The sequence below is a fragment of the Cimex lectularius genome, unplaced genomic scaffold, assembly GCF_000648675.2.
Source record: "Cimex lectularius strain Harlan isolate CLEC.00 unplaced genomic scaffold, Clec_2.1 scaffold14, whole genome shotgun sequence".
Taxonomy (NCBI): domain Eukaryota; kingdom Metazoa; phylum Arthropoda; class Insecta; order Hemiptera; family Cimicidae; genus Cimex; species Cimex lectularius.
This window is the reverse complement of record NW_019392637.1, coordinates 2,021,626-2,048,149: the sequence shown is the minus strand read 5'-3', so window position 1 is coordinate 2,048,149 and position 26,524 is coordinate 2,021,626. Positions and strand designations below refer to the sequence as shown.

The following is a 26,524-nucleotide window of genomic DNA, read 5'->3' as shown; positions in this document are numbered from 1 at the left end:
AAAAATTAAACTATTCAGTGGATTGTATCATAAAATCTTGATTTGAGTCATTTTAGACTAAAGCTAGAAGTCTTCTCCCACCAATACCACCGATTGTGATATTCCCTCTAATTTGTTTCTTGCAGACCCTAATTTTGATCAATCTGGTCCAGATGACATGCACATTGGAGTTGAACTATTTTTCTGTATATGAAAGGGCCAGCAACTATCTTTGTGGAAGAACTTGCCAAAATTACAACTCATAACCATGGAATTGGGTAGAGGGAGGCATGGTTTGCAAACATTCAAAAGAAGAAGTAATAAGAGATGTAACTGTAGCAGCCTGTAGCCAATTGATGAAGAGTTATGCAAGGTTTGGGGGATTGAAGAAGGGTTTTTGCATCCGAGTCTGACTTTAGAAGAAAAGGTTTGTGAGAAACTGTTTAAGGAAACGAGATTCAGATAGTCGATTTGTAGTGAAAGTGCTAAATAAAGATTAACCAGTTGGGATAATCTAAAGCAACGGCAATGCAAAGCTTTTTCCTACTTGAGAATACTTCTGGAGTTATCCAAAAGCCAGAACTGGCTGATTTTTCTCTTTTTATGATTTCTATTTTCTTTCTTGCTGCGAGGGTACTAAGATGCAAAATTGATAATCGCTAAATAGGGTGTGATCTTTGTCCGGCTTGGGATTGGGATGACTGTCAATTGTAGGATAAATAAATTGTTTATAAGAAAAGAAATTAATAACTAATGGAATAAGAATAATAATAATCAGCAAGTATCAAAAACCCCGAACTGGGTATTTACTAATTTTTGCATTTTTCATTATTATTGATAATTTCCAAAAATTCGTTATTAATTATAGGCTAAACAAGCGGTTTAAAACAAGATTAATAACAAATGGAATAAGCACCTCTTATGGGAAGGTATATGAGTCCATGAAAGAGGGAGAGATGAGAGGAAAAAAGTATGAGAACCTAATCAGATATCTAAAAGCCAGAATTGGGAAATTTACTCCTTTTTGCTGTTTTCCATTATTATAAATATTTTAAGTATTTTATATTATATTTTTATTGATTGTTGGTCAGATAAACAGTTTGTAAAAAAATAAATGAATCAAAAAATAGTTTAAAATGGGTATAAAAATTGGCAGATAATCAATCAAGTCAGATTTTGTAAATTTATTCGTTTTTTTGCTATTTTCTATTATTGTTGTTATTAATTTTTGTATTTTATCTTATATTTTTGTTTAGAAGAGGCTAAATAGATAGTTTATAATAAAAGAAATGAAGAATAAATGGAATAAGTATTAAAATTGGGAGAAATGAATAATCCAGGACTGGCTATAATAATTGTATCTATATCTCTATAATTTTATATACATTTTTTTTTAAAGTTTATTATTGGTTAAATGTAGAATAAATCCAACAATTTATAACTAAAAACTAAATAAATAACAAATGGAGTAAGTGCTGCTTTCTAGAGATTTTCANAAAAAATGTAGAACAGGAAGGATAATAGACAGACGCACTCTATTAGGCATTTCTGCCACAACCGACAGCATATAATAACATCAACTAAGGCTTCAGGTGAAAATAAGCTGTTAGTTCAAACGGAGGGTGATTAGGAATGGTAATGAATAAGGTTAAGTGGACCGACAGATTACAAGGATAAAACAAAGTGAGTGTTAAGCTCATCAGGTGACCTGTGGAACATGGAAAAGGCTGTAAGATGGGGTTTACAGGGAACATTCTGAGAGGATAAGACCTCAAGGAAATTACCTGCTGTTTGAAAGTTTGTTTCAGCCCGTTAACATAGATGAACCAATGGATGAGTGGGGTGCCTAAGGACAGAAATTGTACAATTCAAGGACGGCAGAAAATACAATTTTGAAGAGAAGCAGTAGAGTCAAGGAAGGATAGAAAAAGGATTCCAGTAAATAATATAATGAATCAGTGAATCCCAGTTATGGAAGGCCACATATTGCAAGCTTTTGTCTTCCATTAATACAGAGAGTCAATATATCAACAGTTAATTGTATGAGTGGTTCAGGGAAGTGGTCCAATAGGACTGTTGATCAATCACAACATCCTTCCTGTATCTCAAAGGTACTTTACCCAAGGAACAAATTTAAATTTAAATCAAATGGATTTCAATTAATGGATGAGGTGGTTCCTATTACAAAAGGTGGCCTCCAAGGATCATTAAGTGTTTTAAAAACAAAAAAATTGAAGAAATTTTTTTATAAGACAATCACTTTAAAAAAAAAATGCATTAACAAATTGAATGTGTTTCGCCTTACCTTTGAGATAGTGATCCAATGTTACCGACCTCCCTCTCAAAAAAAAAGAAAAGTCTTTATTAGCAAATTGTTGCTTCTGGTTGAAACAAATATTTATAGACGACAAAATTATGTTTCCATGGAGAGTGTCCACATAATTTATTTAATTATTAATAACTGCTGATCGAGTTATATTTTCATTTTTCTTGTTTGCATGAAATCCTGGGACAATAATAAAATATTAATACTAACATGCTCACTAACCTGACTGCCAGTAGAGAAAGTTAATTGTGACCATTCGTAAATCCCTCATAGTTAAAGAAACAAGTCAAAATCAGATAATAGTACACAAGGTACATATATAAAATAGATGTTATATAAATGAAATTTACCCTCTGAAGGCAACAGTACTCGCCTAAAAACAACTACTGTGAACCAGCAAACTATACACTGTTTAATATTCACGGAACAACTTAACGCACTGTTTAAATAGCACTTTATGAAAATATATGTAAAAAAAAAAAGAAGTAAAAATGGCTCAACACCCTTAGAAAAAGAAATGGGAATCCAAGTATGCAAAATAGTTCATAAAAGGACATAGGCTGTGTTAGGACTAGAATAATAGTTAGTTACTCTAGAGGTGTATGTATAGACTCAGAGTGGCAGAAACAAGCCTGTGCATAATTAGCCAGAAAGAAGCAGTGGAACATGTCCTCTGTTGGTGTAAATGCCTATTTATGTAGGCCGAGATTCCTTGGGTCTGTGATACAAGATTCCTTTAAAAAGCTTTGTAATCTGGTAAAAAGCCTTAAGACAGGATTCACTGATTCATATTATTTACTGGAATCCTTTTTCCATCCTTCCTTGACTCTCCTGCTTCTCTTCAAAATTGTATTTTCTGCCGTCCTTGAATTGTATAATTTCTGGCCTTACGCACCCCGCTCATCCATTGGTTCATCCATACTGGTCATGATGTGCAGGACATATACTGATACCTACTCTAATCTAATAACTTGCACTGAATATGTCNAAATTGAATTATGAATAAGTAACCTAACCTGTCCCAAATTCTAACCCTAGCCATGGCCAAACCTATGACTTAATCCATCTCTAGCCATAACACAATCCTGTTATGTAGAAATATTTATGAATTTCTGTAATTTATGCCAAATTCAATTTGGATTCAAAATTTGCACTCACATATCTTCTCAGCTTCACGATGAATAATTAAATTATGAATAAGTAACCTAACCCGACCCAACCTTAACCGTAGCAATAACCCTACCTAATCTTTAAAAAAAATTAAACAACATATTCACTCCACCCTTTATCATTTTTAAAAACCCTACGTAACCATAACCCTAACCCTAGCCAGAACCTACCCTAACCAGTCTTTAACCATACCCTTTTTTTAACTAAACTAACCCAACCCCAGCCATAATTTTGTCCTATAGGAATATTTATTGAACATGAGTAATTTCTGGCAAATCCAATTTGGATTCAAAATTCATACTTATATATTACTCAGCTTTGGGAAAATTGAATCATGTATAAGTTAACTAACCCGTCCCAAACCCTGACCCTACCTAATCCTTCTTAACCTAATATTAAATTGGCACTCTCAACACGACACACAAGAATGGAACAATTACACAGAAATCAAACATGTGCCCTAAAGATTATCTCAATAAACATCAAAATGTTGGCACGATAAAGAAAATGTTTTTCTAAAACCACCAGACCGCAGCTCACGATCTTCGAATAATCATCGACTAACGATCACTAATCACCACACACACCTAATATTAAATTCATAATGCAAAAACATATCCATATTAAAATAACCAAAATTCATATTTATCCCTTGATATTTTGAAAAATTATATCCATGTAAAATGCAATTGATTCTCCTTCTTTTTCACATCAGAATTAGGCTTGCATCCTGTTGCGTCTTCACTGAGCATCTTTTTCGTTCCCTTCCTCTGCCCCTATTAGATCCCAGAATTCATCCGTTCAGTCGATGTGGAAAAACAATCTTTCTTTTTTGTTTGATTCTCTCAACCATCGACTATATTCCCAATTCCTTTTGAATGGCTCCCCTCAATTCCTTGACCCTCCATAAGAATTTCATTTGTGCATTCGTTGACAACATGCATTAAGTTTAACAAGGTCTATTTTCATCAGTTGGTACATCCAACTTGAAGGGGGGATTATAAAGAGATTGACCATCCGATCATTAGGGTCATTGATGGTAGACACAGTAAACTTATGATGAAACAGCCCTCACCAAGACTCAAACTCATTGTTGAAATTGGAGAGGGCTAGACTAAGAGGAGCGATAGGACTACTAACTGGTCACTGGCATCTGAGAAAACATGGGCATATACAACAATGATGCAGATTATGCAATGAGGAGGAGGAAACAGCCATCCATGTCATCTTCAAACGTGAAGGAACAGCTCAATGGAGATTTATCCTGAAATACAAAAAAATCTAGGGAATGAATTTTTTTTTTTTTTATGGGCTTCCAACATCTAGGCCATTTCAGCCCCCAACTAAGTTTATATTCTATTTACGCTTTCAAACACTACATTCAGAAATTTTGATCTGTATTTAGATCATCTTCAGGGCCTGGGATTTATATACATTGTGTAAATTATACAAATACATGTAAGATGTGAAAAAATGAATTTATACAATAAAATTTTAAACTCAAAGTATTTGTACTCACTCAAAGTGTTTGTTTTCTGTGTAGATGTGTCATTACTGTTTGTATTTAATTAATAAAAGGGAAGTACCAACCCTTAACCAATTTATTTCCTTTCTACAAAACAAAAATGAAAGTGTACCATAATAAAATATGATTTCAAACAGAATAAATCAAAAAATCTACATTTATTTAATCAAGTGGAAGATAAATTGTATTATAAAGAAATCTCATAAAATCTGTCTGTAGATTCTTTAGAGTATTATCTACATCTATAGGTTACAGGGGCGTCTAATTTAGAACTGCCTTAGAAAGCGCAAAAGCTCTATTTATAAATGCCGCAAATGGTCAATTGCATAAAGAAGAAGAAACTAAATTCAGTTTGCAAAAAGAATACCAAGGGAATTACTTTCCACAGCTGACATTCATATTGAGGATCAGAAAGGAAAAAAAATACTAGAATGTCGTGCTCTGTTGGATAGTTGTTCCCAATCCAATTTTATTACTTGTGCTGCAGCTGAAGGACTGTGCCTGTTATTATCAGCAGTTATTAATAATTAAATAAATTATGTGGACACTCTCCATGGAAACATAATTTTGTCATCTATAAATATTTGTTTCAACCAGAAGCAACAATTTGCTAATAAAGACTTTTCTTTTTTTTTTGAGAGGGAGGTCGGTAACATTGGATCACTATCTCAAAGGTAAGGCGAAACACATTCAATTTGTTAATGCATTTTTTTTTTAAAGTGATTGTCTTATAAAAAAATTTCTTCAATTTTTTTGTTTTTAAAACACTTAATGATCCTTGGAGGCCACCTTTTGTAATAGGAACCACCTCATCCATTAATTGAAATCCATTTGATTTAAATTTAAATTTGTTCCTTGGGTAAAGTACCTTTGAGATACAGGAAGGATGTTGTGATTGATCAACAGTCCTATTGGACCACTTCCCTGAACCACTCATACAATTAACTGTTGATATATTGACTCTGTATTAATGGAAGACAAAAGCTTGCAATATGTGGCCTTCCATAACTGGGATTCACTGATTCATTATATTATTTACTGGAATCCTTTTTCTATCCTTCCTTGACTCTCCTGCTTCTTTTCAAAATTGTATTTTCTGCCGTCCTNGGTTAGTGAGCATGTTAGTATTAATATTTTATTATTGCCCCAGCAGCTAATATAAGTATGATCTTATAAATAACATTTGCATGTAAGCAACATTTTGTTTATTCTCTGCACCTTGATTTATAGGCTACCTAGATTGTAAAATAAGATCATGATCTATGAATTGTACTTATGAATATTATTAGAAATAAAATAAAATATGTTTATTAATTTACACAATTGAAAAATTCTGGAGGTGCGCATCTTTTTCCTTCTAGTCCCATTTCTTTGTTTTTTTGATACATTATTCTGGGAATCATTTGTAATAAAATTATTGATTAATTCGAATAAAGCAGATTCTTTTACTTTTTTTATTATTTTCTGTTATAATATATTTTATTATATATTCTATTCTATTCATCTCTTTGATCGATCGCTCTTTACTAGCACTATTAAAGAGGCATAGATGACTAAAACTTGTCAAAGAGTTCTATCACGCTTAGAATAGGGAAGACTGGGACGGTTCAGACTCACCTTGGTCCCGTTTCCTGCAGAACAATTCGCAATCGGCCACATGCTGTAGGCCTTCTGCAAATAGAAGCAGCATCAGCATCAGTCCCCAGGTGACGGTTGCCATTTCGACGACTCCGGGCAAACGACTGATGACTGAACGCATGGAAAACCAATAAAAAAAGGCGGCTGGTTCTGAAACGCGCAACCAACTGTCAAAATGGTGCCAGCCCGATCGGCAGAGAAATTGACTAGCCGACCGGAAAAATGCCCCTTTTTCATCGAGATCCAGACGTAAAACATGGTGGAAGAAGAACGCTGTTATGATGACTCATGATCTCACGATTCACGTACGTCATGATCAGGAAAGTGCAAATCTCGGTATTTTTGGACGGCTGAACATGTGATATTATTCAGATCTGTATCTCATGATTCTAAATATTCTGATTCTTTCAATGATCTATAATCAATCAACTATCATTTTTGAGACCCCCTTCCATTTTTACGGGAAAAAATCATTCACTTAACGGCAAATTTATCGCTTGTTATGTCAATAATGACCTGGACAGTACTGTTTCCACATCTTATCATTTATATGAGTTTTTGATCATAATTTCATCTATGATGGCGAAAAGATTATGACAAATCATGGCTTGTTCAAATGGGAAAGCCACTGATAGTGTTTGGGTTGAAACCTAAACTTTATGTATACCAGATATAAGCCTTAATGTTGTTGTCTCATGATTTCCCCCATGATTACGATCATTGTATGATTTCGGAACTACACGGGCTACTTCATGATTCTAAGTGATCTGAATCTGTGCACGAACATATATGACGGTAATCTTTCTTGGATCATGATCTTTCTTACTAATATGTAAAAATCATGGCATGATCAAATGGCAGAACCGCTAGATCACTTTTGACCAGAGATGATCTGCGCTTTATCACACGTGACAGTGATTTGGGGTTTTGATCATGATTTCGTCCACTATGAATATAAATCATGGCATAATCAATCCCGGCGGGAAATGCCGCCCCCGGCCATGGTGTCAAGTTGGCACACCTGTCTGCCCTCCCCCCTACGCAACATGCGACCGGCGCGGATCAGTCCCGAGACGTCCACCCCCCGAACTGGTGAGGCGCGCCCTCGATTCGATCAACAACAACAACAACAACGCTGAGAGAAACTTTATATTCAACAAAAGAAAGAAAATCTACGCTTTTATTTTTGAATTTTTTTACGAACGCGCGCCGATTTCAGGAGAAAATTTTCTCGGGGGTGGAAAAAACTTTCGCCCTCCAAAAAGATAATAATAATTTTTTGTGAAAAATACTTTTTTTAAAAAGATTTTTGTTAGTTTTTCTAAATTAATTAATTTTTCTAACACAACTCACAAACACCTGAAATTCAATGGATTCAAAACAAAGCACTTAGGTGAGCACTTTTTTTTTTATTTTAAAACTTTTTATTTCTTAATTACTCCATTATTCCAATTAGAAATCCGTTGACAAAAAAAAGCTTGAAAAATAATAAACATCCTGCATTTTGAATCTGAAAAATTCTAAAATTCTTTTAGCATTTATAACCTTTTTGGCCCTCTCAGTTTTTTATATTTTTAATTGCCTTAATTTAAATTAAAAACAGATTACGTTTTATTAATAATCTTTTTAAAGATTTTTTCGTTAGTATAGTGTCTTGAGATATTGCTTTGATACATATTTTATTTTATTTTTATAAAGGGATAAAATTTTATAACAGGAAGGAAAACGTCCAACTTCTTGGAGGAGGGGAAACAGTTCTGCTATACCCTATATAATTGGTTTTTTAACTGTTATTTTTCTTATAAATATCATCTCTTACTTTCCAATTTTTGAAGTTTATAAAAAAATTTCGAAATTTTGCGCCCTCTCCAAAAATTGTAACAGGTGGTCCACGGCACAATCTTTTATATCGGGGACGTTGAGTAAATATGTCCATTTTATTCTGTTTATTATTTACTTGTATTTTTCATGTTGGTTTTTAAAGTGTACGAGGTTTATTTTAAAGATTTTAGAGGTGAAGATGTTTATCGACTAATTTCATTATCATTTGTGTATCGTTAACTTGTTTTTTGCTTAATTTTTGTAAAACGAATTTTAACATTTAACGTGTTTTTTTAGTAATATCTAGAAAGATTGAAATGATGTACAGTAGCCTTCCTAAAATTTTGCGTCCCTTCCTAAAATTCAATCGAAATTTCATCCAATATTAGTCGATTAACTCCGGGTCCATGCGAAAATTTATTCATTTGTTCTTTAAATTATTATTATTATTAAGAATTCGTAATCTTATCGTGTCCAAATCTTATTTATTGTTTAATTGATTTTTGCACTGAATTTTTGCATATTGTAAATTTTGCGCCCCTTCCCAAAATTGAAATGGCATTTTTTCATGGGATAACGTTAAACTCAGGTATGTTGCAGAAGTTTTAAGTTTATCGACTAGTTTCTGTCATTACCTTTTTCCGTTTAATGATGTTTTTTGTATGGTACTATAACGTTTACGATGTTTTTTTTGAATATTTAGAAAAAATTCGCTCCCCCCCCCAAAAAAAAAAAAATTGAAACAGGAGATTTGTCACCTTGGGTTTGTCTAATTATGTTTATTTTATTCAGTTTAATATCTATCAAACTGTTTATTTTTTCAAGTGTTTTTTAATTTTGCATTTCAATGTTTTTTGTATTTAGAAATATTTTAAAGGTGTATGTACCTTATTCACCCTCAATTTTTGCCCCCGCCCCCGTATTTAACGTAATTTTTCTATTTGGACGTTTGCGATGTTTTCTTTTAATATTTAGAAAAGAAACTGGAGGTGATAACAGTCTCCGAAATTTGCCCCTCTCAAATTTTACACCCCAAATCATACAAAAATTACCCCAAAATTTAAGTTCCTACATTTTTAAATCTTATTTTCTTTCACACAAAATTGTTATAAAATGTAATGTTAATTGTGTTTTTCGAACTCCGGTTTCCCTTGCATTTGTCATATTTCGTACAATTTTTTAGAAAAAAATCGAGAAAAGTTTTCTACAATTCGAGTTGATTTTTTTTTTTTTTTTTTTTTAATTGTATTGTCATATGAGTTTATATTGAAGTTCACTGGGTCAAAAGTTTGTCCCTATCCCCAAATTGAGCGCTCCCTCCCAAAATCGTGTACACATTTTTTTCTTTTTCAAGTCTTTTCAATTACCTCGGAGATCATTGGGCACAAAAATATACCCCAAAATTTAAACGTCCACATTTTGTTTATAAATCCTATTTCCTTTCACCCAAAATTATTGTAAGATGTAATGTTTCTTGTGATTCTCGAACCCCAAATGGTTTCCCTGACGCTTAACATATTTGGAAAGATAGCTTTTTTCTGATTTTTACTTTTTTTTTGTTTTGTGGTTATGTGTTTGTATTGAAGTTCAAAAGGTTCTCCCTAACCCCAAATTGAGCGCGCCCTCCCAAAATCAGATCCACATTTTTTTTCCTTTTCAAGTCTTTTTTCCTCTAGACCAAATGATATAAGAGATAATAGATATTATATAAGAGATAATTGGTCAAGCGGACCACGAAACTAGTGAATTGAATAAGATATAATGTTTACCAGTTTCTCGAACGGTTTTCTAGGTATCTGACTTCTAAAAATCGTATTCAGAATTATAAGCCCCTTCCAGAATTTGAGTCAATTTATTTCTTTATTCACGTTAGGTATGTTTTTGTTGGCTCTTATGCATTATCTTGCATATTTATGCATTCTTAGGTTTCATGTCTTCATTATCCCGTGCCTATTTTTAATTTAAGCTAATTTTTACTAGCCCCGGCCACAATTTATTTATTAATTTTCTCTTTTTAAACCTTTTCTGTTGTTTCTTGCGGGCCTTTTTTTAGCGTCTCAGTCGCACGCAGCGTAAATAAATAAATGGAATCAAAATAGGAGGCCCCCAGTGTCACTGGGCTGTTTTTAAACGTGGGGGCCACTGGCAGCCGTCCCGGCCAGTCGCAGCGATGCCACACGGACCCCCGGTCCCTCTTCCCTCCTGCTTTCCCTGGCCCAGGTCCAGGATCGATGTGAGCGTAGAGTACCGCGGTGCGGGTACTTCGCCCGTCTCGGGGACGTCCTATTTTCGACCCGGGTTCACCGGCATCAGCTGCCAAAGTGTCACTCAACGATGACAGTCAGGCTAAAATTAACTCCTCAGACGATCTATTGCAGGTTTTTTGTGCCTCACCCTTTCTCGCCCTTGAATTTTTGTATTATCATATATCAGCGTGAAAGTATGTAAAAAGGAAAATGCCTTTTCTTCCGTTTGTTCGAAAACCGCCTGGAAATCAATCAAACTTGGCTCTCCTATAAAATATTCAAAGGGGAATCGATCACCCACCAAACCGTACACACACAACCGACTACCTTTGGAATTCATGATTAGATCATGAAAATCATAGCTCATGATCAAAGAATTTGAATTTTCGGTTCGACGAATCCAGTCCCCCTCGGAAAAAATTGATTTCTGTAATGATGATTTTTTTAAAAGCTAGATTAAAATTATTGTAGTGTATAGTTACTGTGTATTAATTCAAAATTGTATATACATATTTATTAGTTTATGTTGTATTTTCAAGCGGTTGTTATTTATTCAGTTTTCTGTTATTTCTGGGCGGATTCGGTCGAAATTTTTTGTAATTGTTTAATATGTAGATTTTTTAAAAATCGTTATCGCGCGATCTTGTTCATCCTCCAGGCCTGCATCCCGAGAGATGCGTCGGAGGTGGAGGCTCCCTGGGTTGCCAATATTGATCCTGGATGAGGGGGGGCCCGTTTCCGAGGCGGGCCATGGGCTGCGCCACAGCACCGCCCGGCCACCCCCACGTCTCGGTCAACCATCAAATTTTCAAAAACCGGCCTATGGCGAAATGCCAAAGAACCCCGGAAGAATCCCAGAACACCGGAGGTGAAGGTCGAGGGCAATGTGATAAACAAGGGCGAAGAGGGAAATGGCTGGGTCGACAGGATACCCTGCGCGCTGAGTACTCCATTACCTGCCTCCCTACCTTATCCGGTTGGAGCGAGGCGAGAGAGGAAGAGAGAGAGAGAGAGAGAGAGAGAGAGAGAGAATGATAGAAAGAAGGAGGGAGAGAGTGAGTGAGCGAGTGAATGAGAGAAAGAAGACGAGAGAGGGTGAGTGAGTGAATGAGAAAAAGAAGGAGGGTGAGTGAGTGAGTAAGTGAGCGAGTGAATAAGAGGAAAAAAAAGGAGGGAGAGTGAATNAATGATAGAAAGAAGGGGGGAGAGAGTGAGTGAGCGAGTGAATGAGAGAAAGAAGAAGAGAGAGGGTGAGTGAGTGAGTGAGTGAATGAGATTGAGTGAATGAGTGAGTTAGAGAGTTAGTAAAAGGGTCGGAGAAAGAGATTTGAGAGGGAGAGAAACTGTGAGAGAACGAGAATGATAGTGGGTGGGAGGGAGATAATGAAAATACCGTTCTCTCAAAAAATATACATCTCTTCAATATTTTACTGTACATAAAAATATGTGTTATAAAAAATATTATATAAAATCATATATAAAATAATACATAAACTTTTTTAATGCCCTTATGTGCTTCCAATTAAACCAGAGTACATTTCGTTGATTATTTCATCATATATAGTTTGGTGCGATAGGGAGGTTGCGTAAAAAAAAAGGGCCAGCGGAGAAGGTGGGAATCGAACCCACGTCCATTCATATAATATAAATGTAACGTATATGTTTATGCAGTAGATTCATGAGGTTGCAATACTGTTGCAGTCCTAGGCAATGTTGGGACTGATTCGGTCTTCAAAGAAATTTGAAATCGTCTATTAAAATTTAAATTATATCAATTTGTAGACATATTTAAGATAGTTCTGTAAGATCTAGATAGTTATATTGATTCTTCAGTCAACTATAAAAATGTGTATTTATAATGTGTAATTAATGTAGGCTCTGATGATGACCTTAAAACAGGAAACAATTGAATTTGCTTTTTCATAAGGACATACCGTCATCTAGATTGTACGTGCGTAAAAAAGTGGTCGGTGCTTTATTTAAATTTATTTATTTAATTTCTTAAATAAATAACGGAAATTAAGAATTCCGTTAAAAATTTAATAATAAATAATTAATTATCTGAATTATTTATTTATCTGGGTTGAAATGATTGAGTCAATTGTCGGCCTGGTCGTCAGCGCTAGCGGGCTCAACCGGTTAGTGAGCCGCCTCCACCGAGAGGTGGCAGCAATCGGACCGTTCAGGCCCTTTGATTTTAAATTAAACAAATAGCCAAATGAAGAAAGAAGAAAAAAACCCTGGAAGAAGATAAAAACAAATCTAAAAAAGGAGCCCAAGAGCCGGTTTTTTTAAATTTAGACCTATCAGCCACGAAGGGAGGGGGGGCAAGGTTGTGTTTTTCTTTTTTAAACATATTTCTCCCACGGCCGTTCAAAAAAGTAAATAAACAAACCCCCCTTGGAAGTGCGAGATCGTGAAACACTCCAAAAGTGTAGAGAACGCGCTGGAATATTTTCCAGGCGGGTAAAGTGAAAGGTAAAAGTAGAAAAAACGTCAGGTAAACAGCGAGACGATTTGGCGGCACACGACCTATTATTTTTTTAAATTTGACTTTTATATAATATATTCCCTGACGTTTTTTGTTCGCAGTGCCGGCAAGCTGGCCCACCAATTCTGGTTCTCGTACCCGCCCGGGGGCGGCTCGGGGAGAGGCCAGACGGACGAGGAGAAGAAGGAGAAGGCGGCCGCGCAGGCTGTGGCTGCACAGCACGCGGCAGACCACCATGCTGCCGAAGCAAGGAGACTCCTCCTCGCCTCACAGTCCAGGTCAGGAGAAAACATACATTTATACATATTTCCATGTCATATTTTAGACCATCCAAGTATCGCGACGTATGGTGTAACTCGGCAGGTTTTAAACATCTAATACACAGATTTAACCTACGAGATAACAGTTACGTAGTTGTAAACATATCGATTTGACTTAGACTGATGTACCCTTTAAAGTTTCATTAGGTTATAAACATAAAGAAATAAAATAATGAATGCACTGATGTAACCCGTAAGGTAACAGTAAAGTAGGTTGGTTATACGCATGTGGTTATGTGTGAAAGTTTACGCAGTGGTTAATATCCGTGTTAAGATTTTTTTAACTTTGTCAGTAGTCATAACGAACGTAATAACTCATGATAAAACCACCTCCTACAAAAGTTAACTAGGTTATAAACATCTAGGTATGAGATACAATGATATAACCTCTAAGGTAACAGTTAAGTGAGTTATATGCATAGATGTGTAAAAGCTATTGAAGCGTTCAACTGGTGTGTTAAGATTTTTTAAAAATTATTTGTCTTGATATCTCGTGCTAACATAGCATAACCAAATTTTTCACCGAAGATGGCACAATGCCGAAACGCGTTGGAAAAACTCAAAACCCGCTTATGGAAACAGACCCAATAAGTGCGCCGGTTCAACATGAGCTCTCCGACTCGCAGACCCATCATCAACTATACCCTATAACGTTAAAGTTAAGTAGGTTATAAACACCTAGGGGGTGACATAAACCAATGTAGCTTGTAAGGTAACAGTCGAGTAGGTTACAAATATCTGGAAATTAGATACACTGATGTAACTTCTAGGTGACAGTTAAGTAGGTTATTTCATGGTTTGGGAGGATTCAACTTCTTCAGATTTACTTCTGCCACAATAAACTTAGCTACAATCGTAATTGTAAAACCTGTAAGGTAACCGTCAAGTAGATTATAACCATGTCCAGATGACTTAGAGTGATGTAACCTCTAACGTGAATGAAATCATACTAGGTCACGACATGTTTATAACCTATTTAACTGTTACCTGACAGGTTAAATTTGAGTATGTCATCCCAACATGTTTATAACCTACTTAATGTTGCCTTACATTTTATATCACGGTATATAACCCCTAGAAGTTTATAACCTGTTTAACATATAACCTGGTTATAAAGACATGATGGTCGTATTGCTATATTATGTCCACTATGAAAACGGATAAGTCAAAAAATGTCACCAAATATCTATAACCTACTGACAACTGTTATCTGACAATTTAAATTTGTTTATCGAAACTAGATGTCTATAACCTGCTTATCGGTTATTTTAAAAGTTACGTCAGTGCATTTATTGCTTACATGTTTATAACCTAGTTTACTGTGACCTAGAGGTTATCACGTGTCCGTGGTGATTTTAGCACGGTCTATCGTTTCAATTATGAAAACGGATAAATATTCAGATATCGTGAGATGCGGTCGGGTGTGATGTAGGTTTCAGAAAAACATTTTCTTTATCGTGCCAACGTTTCGATCTTTTATTGAGATCATCTTCAGGGCTCAAAGTGTTTGTCTTCTGTGTAATTGTGCCATCCTTGCGTGTCCTGTTGAGAGTGCCAGCATTGTGTTTAATTTATGTCTCAAGGATTTCTGGTAGTATGAATGACAATCGACCTTAATTTCGGGTTTGATGTTGTTATTTGGCCCATTTGTTTATTTTGTGTTGTTGCTTTTAAATGTCCTTTGTAAACAAGAACGGGATAGATCAAAAAGGCCGTCGTTAATTGTATTTAATTCGGGTTAATTCGAAATGGACCAGCCGGTTCGAACCGGGTTGAACAGCGGCTGAAAGGCGTATAAACTATAAAGCCAAAAACGTGGTGGGGGCAGCGGTCGGGGGCGAGTTAAAAGTATGTCGTGCCGTTCGGGGCCGCAATGGTTATCACGGACCGGCCCGGGTGGTGTTGGGGCGGGGGCGGGGACGGCGTGGGAACGGGTGCAAGAGAGGGGATCCGCATCGGGGGCGGCAGTCGCTCGGGGTTGCTCGCCGGTTGAGGACCGACCCGGCCCGCTCTCTCGTTCTCTCTCTTTTTTCTCTCTCTCACTCTCTCTCTCTTTCTGTCCTTTCTCTCTCACCCTCTCTCTCACTCGCACACACTCGCTCTCCCTCCCTCCCTCTCCCCCCGCGCCTTTGTTTTGCCCGTCCCCCGTCCCCGCCCCTCCCGACGCCGAACCCGGACATGTCTCAGATCGTGCTCTGCTCCCTAGGCGAGTCGGTTGCCCTCTACAACGCAAACAACAACAACAATAACAACTCAAATGACAGCAACAACAACCGGCCTGGATCCCCTGCACAACCCACCATCTACCGGTAAGGCGAAAAAAAAGAACTACCTGTCTGCTCGTAGTTCAAAACAAGAAAACCTAGTGTACGTGCCGTCTGTTTTAATAATTAAAATGACTCAAGCTGCCGTATCACAGGACGGTATCCATGACAAAATTGCATCGCGTGAATTTAAGGTATATTGACTTTCTCAAGAGACCACCTCTTTGTTTTTAGGCCGTGCACACAAATAAGTGGTTTTTTTTTTTTACGACCGAGCTCCTATGCAGACATGTATGTTTTCCATTGGGAGTCGCAATGTCATTAGACAATGAGGTTCTTTAGAGTGCACACTTGGTACATAGGCTTTATGACACGTTTAAATTCTCAAATTAGGAGCGACTCACCGCAGAACACATTCTATGTTTCTGTGAAGGTGTAGGTACGGGTTCTTGCAACTAGGAGAAGAAAAACGCAAGCAAGATCCTATACTAAGAAGCCTCTGGCAAAGCTATAGAGGCTTATTAACAGACCTGAAGCTAGCCAGTTAGTTATAAAAAAACAGGGGAGCACAATAGATCGATTCAGGTCGAGGTGCAGTAGGCCTTATGGCCGCTTCTTTTATCTCTAGGAGCGACTAACCTCCGCTCGTGGTAGATAGTGTGAACACCGTGAAGTTCGGTGTAGAAGCCACCACATCCCAGACTAATCATGCCGACTTCTCTCGCTTGCCTCTTCCGAAAGGTCAATATTGTGCACTTAACAGTGTGCCGCATGTAAAGGAATACCCGAAAGGGCTGAAATGCATCAATGCGCTCCGTAGAAAGAGGCAACTCTACCTTTCTGAGGGGCCTCGCCAGCGTCGAAAACTACTAAAGTGGAATTTCTAGCCACCCCCTAGAGGAACCTGCCTTCGGTAAAGGAAGCCCATAAGGGTACCAGCGAAAAACAGGCTCTTCTCTAAGGAGCCTCGCCACTAAGCCACTGGACACCATACAGTTGGACTGGACTTGGACCTTTCGCTGCCCCGTAGTTCAGATGGTTATGCACCCTCCCCCGTCTATGCAGACATGATCTGGTACTCTAACCCCGTGTGACTCTGATTCAGCAAGCCAACAACTCCCTTGCTGCATTTCGACGGACTTGGTAGGCGTAATCTTTGCATCCACGTGTGCTATACGCTTCCTTCGTCTTATCTTCCAAATGCACGCGGAGAGTCCAGGAAACACGAATACAGCTTGTATTTGTGTTTATGTTGTTATCCTATGCAGACAAGGATGTCATGCTGTACTTGCAACCTGAAGCAACTCTTTTTCCAAGCTCCTCAGGTATTAGGTCTTGTACGCCGCTGCACGATACAGTTCACCTCCGCTGCATAACTGTAAGCAGTTAAGCCATGTGGCTCTCATATATCTAAGATTCACCATGTCTAAATGGATTAATTGAGGAATCCCAATCGAATTGGTTCGATCTATCGGGGGTATGGGGGTCAATGAATCAATAACAGAGAGATTGATGCGATTCCTGCACTCTTGAGGCGATTACCGATTGAACTGGATCTATATGGATTGTAGCGATTTCCAATTGTATTGTTTCCCAATTAAATATTTGTATTCTTAGTTTAAAGCGATTCCAAATGGAAAATAGTTTCTACTCGCCGAAAGGAAAAAAAGGGAGTAAAGGAAAGATTCAATGAATTAAGAATCGTTTCAATCCCCAAGTTGGAATCGCTCCAACGAACAGAATGGCTCCATTGGTGAATCGCGTCAATGAGTTAAGAATCGATTCAATTTGGAATATCTTCCAGATTGAATCTTTTTTTAACATATTGAACCCCAAGCGATTCTCGATTGGATCGACTTGAGAGAACATCATAATCTAGACATACGCACATAACCTATACATTAATAACTTCCATGGGTTATACATCCATTTCTATTAACATAACCTAAACACTTTCAGCATATACATATACATATATATATATATATACAAACATTAGAAATAGTTCCATTAGCTTTCATGGTCCGATTGACCAAATTACATCTTTCAAGTAATTAATATTTTAGTAACGTATTGGTTGAGATAAAAAAGTCAGGGTCACGTGCGGGATTCAAACCCATGACCTTCGGTTAAATACGCCGCTGCTCTACCACTTGAGCTATCGTGACTTCGATCCACTTGGACACTAACTTCCCACCTCAACCCAATTATAAGTAGTATATATGTTATAAATAGTATAACTCAAACATAACCTCGTATGTAACCTATAAACTTTCGACCTTCTTTTCGTATAGAATGGCACCAAGTCAAACCTAACCTAAACTTGTAGAACCTCCATGCCATATCCATTAAGCCTTAACGGATTAGTTAGTACATAACCTATACATTTATAATCTTCATGGGTAATACATCTATTGTTTTAATTTGAACATAACCTAAAAACATTCAGCCTTCTTGGTGTATGGTCACATATATGCATGGTGCCAACTCAAACCTCCTTGCCATAGTTTGTACAGTATCAACTGGCACATAACCTATACAGTTAAAACAGTTTTGGCATGGATTTTGTATGAAGGAATTACAACACCTCGACATAACCCACTCTTCTATAATCTCATTGCCTTGTTAGGAAGGCATCAACCTACACTGCCTTAACCTCCTTGCCATATCTATCAAGTTTAAATGGCATCAAATCCTACCAAACCTACACACTTATAATCATGTAATATCATCCGTACATCATGTATTAACGATTATAACTCTGAAATAACTTACACACTTTCAACCTTTTCATACAGGCAACTTGTGTAAATAGTACCTCCTTGCCATATCGACCATGTTAGAAAGGCATCAACTCGTATATCACCTACACACTTTCAACCTTCTTTACATATATGATTAGCATCAACTCGAACTTAACGTACACTCCCTTAACCTACTACCCATATCAATCACGTTTAAATGGCATCAAATCCTACAAAACGTATCCACTTATAACTTCCATGGGTTATGCATCCATTATGTATTAACAGTTGTAACTCAAAAATAACTTTCAACCTTCTTTTATAAATCCAAGATATCTGAATGGTACCAACTCAATTACAGAAAACGATCAAACTTCGTTTACATGAAATTCAACAATTATTATCAAAAACTTATTTTTTTAAAAAGAGTAAAATATGTATGTTTGATCTTTTTTTTAAATAATAACTTGCGGTGATATGATAATTCAAGATCGCGTAAGAATGATAATGCGGAATCCGAGCAGTGCGTCGATACGGTTCTGGCTATGTTCCTAGGCAGAAAAAACGTGTCACGCCTAAAGGGAAAATCGATGCTAATCGTTTTTTAACGGGTTTTCTAAAAGGTTTGACGTTAAGTTCGCGGGGTTACTGTGTTGTGGGATGGTTTGAGTCCGGGCTTTATCGGGATAAAAAAAACCAACCCGCAGAGGGGAAGAATAATTAGTATGCGTTTTTGACGTGATTTCCGTGATTTAAATTAATATACGGTCGGTTTTCTTTTTGACTTTTTTCAAGTCAAAGCCGTTCTGCTCGCATACGGCGGCGATGGAGTCGATCTGTCTGTTGTGCTTGTCCAGCTCGTCACCCATGCTGACAGCCATCGCCTTGAGTCCAGAGACGATCCCGTTGACGAGGTCAATGTTGTCGTCCGTCTCTGTCCTCCTCGTTTTAAGCCTGTCCGGGGTGTCGCAGTGTGCCTGGGGTGCCGGTGGACGCTGAACGACGGGTAAAGGCTTCCCGGATTCGTCTTTTTCTTCTTTGGCTGGCTTCTTCCCCCACACCTTGCACGGTATGAACATGCAACACCACGCCATCTTCTGGAGCGACTCCTTCGCCTCTTCCAGGTCCTCCTTCATCTTCGCAGCACCGGCAGATATCCGCTGTATCTGCTCGCCCTGGGCGGCGAGGGCGTCCACCGTCTCAGCCCCTGCGCGCTCGCTCTCCTCGCACAAGGAGAGCATCCGCCTGCTGCTCTCAAGGCACTCATCCTCAGTGAGGTCGCACTTAAGCTTCAACTCCTCCAAATCCATGAAAGTCGAAACACTTTTACACAACAAAATCGTTTATAAGCAGCGACAAAAATAACACATGTTCAATCTCCCCCACATAGCCAGATATTACAAAATTCAAACAAGCATACATTTACAAGCATATAAACTGTACCGATAATATACTAGTAAGGGAGTATAGGTTATTTTCGAGTTTTAACCGTTAATACATGATGCATGGATAACCCATGGAGTTTGCAAGTGTGTGGGTTATGTACGAAAGGATGTGATTCAAACATCATGGATATATAAAAAGAAGTTATAAGTGAATAGGTTATGTAGGAATAGATGCCGTTCAAACTGGGTGGGTTTAACAGGGAGATTATAAAGGTGTAGGTTATATATGAGCCGATACCGTTCATAAATGTTAGATATATGTTGTTAAACTTGCATACAGTATTTTTGAGTTACAACCGTTAATACACGATGCGTTGATAACTCATGGAGTTTACAAGTGTAAGGTGATGTAGGCATTGATGTCGTGCAAACTTGACGGGTTTGGCAATGAGGTTATAAAGGTGTAGGTTATGTTTGAGTCGGTATCATTCATAAATATTAGATATATGATCTTGAACTTGTATAAATTATTTTTGAGTTGTAACCGATAATACATGATACGTGGATAACCCATGGAGTTTCCAAGTGTATAGGTTATGTAGGTTATAAAGGCATAGGTTATGTTTGAGTCGGTACTATTAATAAATGTTAGATATATGATGTTGAACTTGTATAGGTTATTTTTGAGGTAGGCTTTGAGATATATTAATACACGATTCGTAGATCACCCATGGAGTCTACAAGTGTACAGGTTATGTATGAACTGATGTCATTCATACTTGATGGAAAATGCAAGGAGATTATGGAGGTGTAGAGGTCATGCTCGAGTTGGTATTATTTATTAATCGAGCGAACGATTCCGTTAATGAGTCGATCTTTAAACGAACGAACCGTCAACAATATGGTTAATCTGTAAACGAAAGATCCTTTTACTAGGCGACTGGACCATTAACAAACGGCCGGTAAGAAATTTAGTGAATTACGGAGTGAATCATAGAATGAACGAGTGGGTCAGAGATTGAATATAATTGTATAGATTATGTTGGTACCTTCCGTATATGTTAGCTGTACGCTATGAAAGTTGACACTGTATCCTAATTTAACCGTTAATATATGATAGATGGATAACAGACGGTGTGGTTTGATAATGAGGATACTAGGAAGCGGCGTTTGTGCTCCCCAGGCACTGCACCCTTCTGGCTTATTGTACCATCCTAGTTCCTTAGTTCAGTTCAATAGACCCAATCCTTCTTCTTAGAAGTATCAGGTCTTTGACTGTTGCTACAGTTTCATTCCCTAGATTTTTTTCGTATTTTAGGATAAATCTCCATTGAGCTGTTGTTTTGCATTCGAAGATGATATGGGTGTCTGTTTCCTTCTCCTCATTACATAATCTGCAGTTGGGAAAATCGTTGTACATGCCAATGTTCTGTAGATGTTTTCTCAGATGCCACTAAGCGGTTAGTGGTCCTACCATTCCTCAGAGTCTAGCCTTTTCCAATTGGAGGATGAAGGTTAAAAGTGTATAGGTTATGTACGAATTGATGCAGTTCAAACTTGATGGATCTAGCAAGGAGGTTTTAGAACTGTAGGTCGTATTCTAGTAGGTTACATGGGAGTAGTTTATGTTCTCACCTTGTTATGTTCAGGTTTTTTATCTGTCTCAACTCACTGGACGTTGAAAGTGTTATACTCATTATCTTGTCTGATTTTAATTTGATATGTTGTGAATATTCAACTGCCACGCTATTTTGCGTTTGAGAAGTTATAAATTTGCAGGTTATATTTTTGACACTCGATCGGTATAGCCGGCTGATTTTTTGTTTACGGGTTATGTACTAGTTGTTGCTATCTTGTCCACGATAGTTTACGTATAAATAGGTTATGTCAACTACATTTTAGTTATGCTTTAACTAATCCAGGGTCTTTTTTGTTTTCCAGTTGCAGGGCACCGATAGCCAGCATCGAGTTTATGGAAGAGCTGTCTGAGAATATGGGCTCGAACTCGAGGCAGCTGACGCCTGGCCTCAGGTACAGGAACCTGGGGAAAAGCGGACTCCGGGTCTCGAACATCGGTCTCGGTTAGTCTTGGAGCTCTTTTTTTTCTTTTTTTGTTCCTGTGGTGCCCCAGGTGACGGGGGCGGCGGATCGATTGGGGGACGGGGGAGGCTCGGCGTTGTTCCGGTGTGCCGCGGCGGCAGGGAGGATCGATCCGCCTGCCCCGACCTCGGCACATTGACCTTCATCCGCCGGCTGACTCCCCCTTCTAAAAAGAAATTTTAAAAACCGTGGGATGTGTCAATTTTGTTCGTTTTTGTAACCCTTTCCACAGCCGCCTTCTTTACCCTTTTCACAATGCCCTGCCATATATGCGAAATCCGGCGAATCGCCAAAATTGGTGCATTATGCTTTCCGGCCCCCACCTCTTGCTGCTTCACCACCCCGTCATACAAAATCCAAGTGTGTTTTATGTCTGTCGTTACATCATTTGAGTTTATGGGTCATCGTCTTGTTCTTCCAGGGGCCTGGGTGACGTTCGGCGGCGGCGTGTCGGAGCTGGAGGCGGAGGCCGTCGTGGAGGCGGCCTACCTCGCGGGCATCAACCTGTTCGACCTGAGCGAGGCGCACACGGGACCGAGGGCGGAGCTTTTCCTCGGCCAGATCCTCAAGAGGAAGCCGTGGCCGAGGTCTTCCTACATAGTCACGACCAAGATCTACTTCAACTCGAAGTGAGTAGCAGGTGGAGTAATACTGTTTTTTTTTTTTTTTTTCAAAACACTTCTAAAAATCTATTAGGCCAGAATCGATATTCAAATGAGTCCAAATGGTAACGTAGGAATTACAAATGGCCGATCAAACCGCTAAAAATCGAATGGACTCGATTATCGTTTCTTGGACTGATCGATTATGATATCAACCCCATATTTAACTGAATTCAAAATTCACTAATTTCGTGGTCTGCTTGACCGATTAATACATTACAATTAATTAAGGTTTTTAGTTGAGATGAAAAAAAGCTAATGGCACGAGAGGGATCCGAACCCACGATCTTCGGCTAGATACGCCGCTGCTCTACCACCTGAGCTATCGTGACCTCGATCCACTTGGACATCAACTCCCCATCTCAACCCCACCTTATGAGTTTTCCCTCCTTTTGCCATTTTTCAAATGTCGTGTAATCGGTTTGGATTCTCGACGACAATTGAAATGGCGACGGAGAGCTTTAGTGAAGTGTACTTCATTTTAATTCATTAAATTCACTAACTTCGTGGTCCGCTTGACCAATTAATACATTACAATTAATTAAGGTTTTTAGTTGAGATGAAAAACCTTAATTAATTGTAATGAATTCAAAATTTGGAATGACCGATCAAACTGTCAAAAATCTATTAGGCCAAAATCGGTTCTTGAACTGATCGATACTCGAATGAAACATATCAAATATATCAAACAGCTAAAAATCTAATAGACAACAATTGATTCTTTAAATGATTGATTATCATGGATCAAATTTTGAATGAAAACCAAAATGGCGTCGTAGGAATTTGCAAATGGCGATCAAACTGATAGAAATCTAATTGAATCTAAAATCAGTTCTTGGTCTGATCGATTATCATATGTATCGATACTCTAATGAAATTCAAAATCCCCATTACGAATTAAGATTGGCTAATCAAAGTTCTAAAATTCTATTAGGCCAGAATCGATTCTAAAACTGATCGATTATCATATGAATCGATACTCGAATGAAACCCACAATGGCGTCGTAGGAATTGCAAATGGCCGACTAAACGATTAAAAATCGATTAGATTAGGATCGATTCTTCATATTGATAGATTATCATATGAATCTTTATTCAAAATGGAGACGTAGTAATCGATTTATCATTGTAAATAGAATCGATTCTAGGAGTATTATTTTTATGTGTTTTTTTAATTCAGATCCGATGAGAGAGGGTTGAGCAGAAAGCACATAATCGAAAGCGTGAAGGCTTCTCTCGTCCGCCTGAAGCTTGACTACATAGACGTCGTCATACTCCACAAGTGCGATCCGATGTGCCCGACCGAAGGTGAGACCTGACGCTGAAGTCTTCCGCCGCCTCGTTGTAATTTTTTGTTATTTAAATTTCAAGAAACGGTCCGGGCGATGAACCACGTTATATCCCAGGGCTGGGTTATGTACTGGGGCACTGCGAAGTGGTCACCAGTCGAGATCATGGAGGCGTACTCAAACTGCAGGCAGTTCAACTGCATCACGCCCATCATCGAACAGGCCGAGTACCACATGTTCTGCCGGGAGAAGACAGAGCTGTACATGGCCGAACTGTACAACAAGATCGGGGTCGGTCTCATGGCCTGGTCGCCAATCGGAATGGGGCTCGTCTCGCCCAAAGTCGACGACGCCAACGCACAAGTCCTGACGCGATCCGCGCTCAAGGTAAGGTTACACAAAGGTTCTACAGTTTGTCAAGTGATGGTCAAGGATTACATTGAAATGTACAACCATCGCGTATCTCACAACCGGTCTATTTCAGCACAACAAGTACACATCGTTTAGTTGGAGCGAAGATGAAACGTTGCCAAGCAGCAAGGAGTCCAAGGAAGTAAGGCCAAAAAAGAAGGAGTCGAGTTTTCTTAAACTTCCGCTTCTTTCTATTTTTTAAAGGGGTGTTGGGGGAAAGAGAAGTCAGAGAAGGTGGTTGGCCAGTCAGAGAAGCTGAAGCAGGTGGAACAGATCGCTGAACGTCTCGGCTGCTCCTTGACGCAGCTGAGCATCGCCTGGTGTTCGAAGAACGACTCTGTCCAATGCCTCCTCCTCGGGGCGACGACCGTCCAGCACCTCTACCACTGCATCCACAGCCTCCAGCTCGTGCCGAAGCTCAACTCGACCATTATGTCCGAGCTGGACAAAGTGCTCGGGAACAAGCCGGCGAGGGCGCCCATGGTCTCGACCCTTGCCCTCAGATGACAAACAATGCTGCCGCCCCCTGGGACGGCAGCGCCCGAATCCCCCAAGACGGACGAGTCGCCGACCGAATCGAAACAGCAGAAGATGCCGTTCTGCACGATACAGTGACAGTATGCCTCGTCACCTCCATAGCTCCACTGTAAGCATTCAATTTTCTGCCTCTTATATCTAAACAAAACCAATTAATTCTACTCTCATTGAAACGATTCTCTTTGAATAGTTCTAATTTAATCGATTTTGCACTCGTATCGATTATCATATGAATCGATGTTTAATTGAATCCAAAATGGCGACGTACAAATTGCAAAATGGCCGACCAAATTGCTAAAAATCGCATCCGCTTTAGATTCGATTCTTTAAACTGATCGATCAGCATATAAATCGACATTAATTGAATTCAAAATGGCGACGTAGCAATTGCAAATGACCGACCGATCGCTAAAATTCGATTCGGCTGGTATCGATTCTCGATGAGCACGATTATCGATATAATGAATTGATTATCGATATGCAGGAATTGTAAATGGTTGAGCGAAATATTGAGTATGCTAGAATCGATTTTTCAAACTGATCGATTATCATATGAATTAATACGTAATTAAGTCCAAAATAGCTACGAAGGAATTGCAAAATGGCCGACCAAATCGCTAAAAATAGAATTGGATCAAAATCGATTCTTGAACTGGTCAATGATGATGTAAATTGACACTCAATTGGATCGGAAATGTCGATCTAGGAATTCAAATGGCCAACAGAAAAAATTCTAGCATATTGACGATTCTTCAAACTGATCGATCATCATTGGAACGATTCTAAATGGAATCCAAGATGGCGACTTAGGAATCGCAAATGGCCGATCGAATTGGCTATCGGTCCAAGAACGGATCGATTATTGCTTCGATACTCAACTGAATCCAGAATTGGGACGTAGGAATTGGAAATGGCGGCAGGAGCCGAGAAAAATTTATATCTGCCTCATCTGTTTTTTCCTAATACCTAACGTGTTTACCTGTTTTGTTTATTTATTTTTTTCAGTCTGGTTGGTGTCTATATTCAAGGAGGTACGTTTCAAATGCCTCGTATCCTGCTTTGCAAACTGCCACAGCAAGCTGACAGACCACGGCTACAAGCGAAATATTTAGACATGTGAGACGAGTGCGGCCAATCCTCCACCAACACTCTAATGATTTCTTTTTTACAGGCGATTTTTTACTACTTCTTCATCACCGTCGATGGACGTGGCACAGTTGTTTTTCGCCAGAGCGATTTCATCACAATAAAAAGCAATCGTTTTTACTTATTAAAAAATATATATATAAAAATAATGTATAAAAAAAATATGCAACGTCTTCTTCCTCAGCGACGCGCACATTTTTTTCTCCCGATATGTATAATGTATATGTTTTTTTGTATTTTTTTACGCATAAAAATATATCATTTCTGATATAATTAAAAAAATACAGGAAATGTATAAATTGAAAACAAAAACATACGAAAAACATTAATAATACATTATTTATACATTAATAATATAATAAATTAATGAATTGTTACTAATTTTGGGGTGGGGGTTAAAGAATTAGTCTCGGTATTGAACCCCCCACCCTGGATCGTCCAAACGTTTTGGGTTGCGGTGGAAGGGGTTA

General features: G+C 38.2%; 1 protein-coding gene across 2 annotated transcripts; it reads left to right on the top strand.

The window, feature by feature from the left end:
* The first annotated feature begins 7,684 nt into the window (after positions 1 to 7,684).
* On the top strand, positions 7,685 to 26,004 carry LOC106673279 (voltage-gated potassium channel subunit beta-2). Of its 2 annotated transcripts, XM_024227373.1 has the most exons (9): positions 7,685 to 8,031; positions 13,298 to 13,474; positions 21,851 to 21,990; positions 22,431 to 22,638; positions 23,852 to 23,979; positions 24,043 to 24,347; positions 24,445 to 24,513; positions 24,576 to 25,017; positions 25,914 to 26,004. In XM_024227373.1, the coding sequence occupies exons 3-8, from the start codon at positions 21,882 to 21,884 to the stop codon at positions 24,876 to 24,878; spliced, it is 1,122 nt and encodes a 373-aa protein (XP_024083141.1). In that variant the 5' UTR covers positions 7,685 to 8,031; positions 13,298 to 13,474; positions 21,851 to 21,881; the 3' UTR covers positions 24,879 to 25,017; positions 25,914 to 26,004. The 2 variants fall into 2 exon arrangements, with proteins under 2 accessions (XP_024083141.1, XP_024083139.1); XM_024227371.1 differs by lacking the exons at positions 7,685 to 8,031; positions 13,298 to 13,474 and adding an exon at positions 15,459 to 15,825.
* The last annotated feature ends 520 nt before the right edge of the window (positions 26,005 to 26,524 follow it).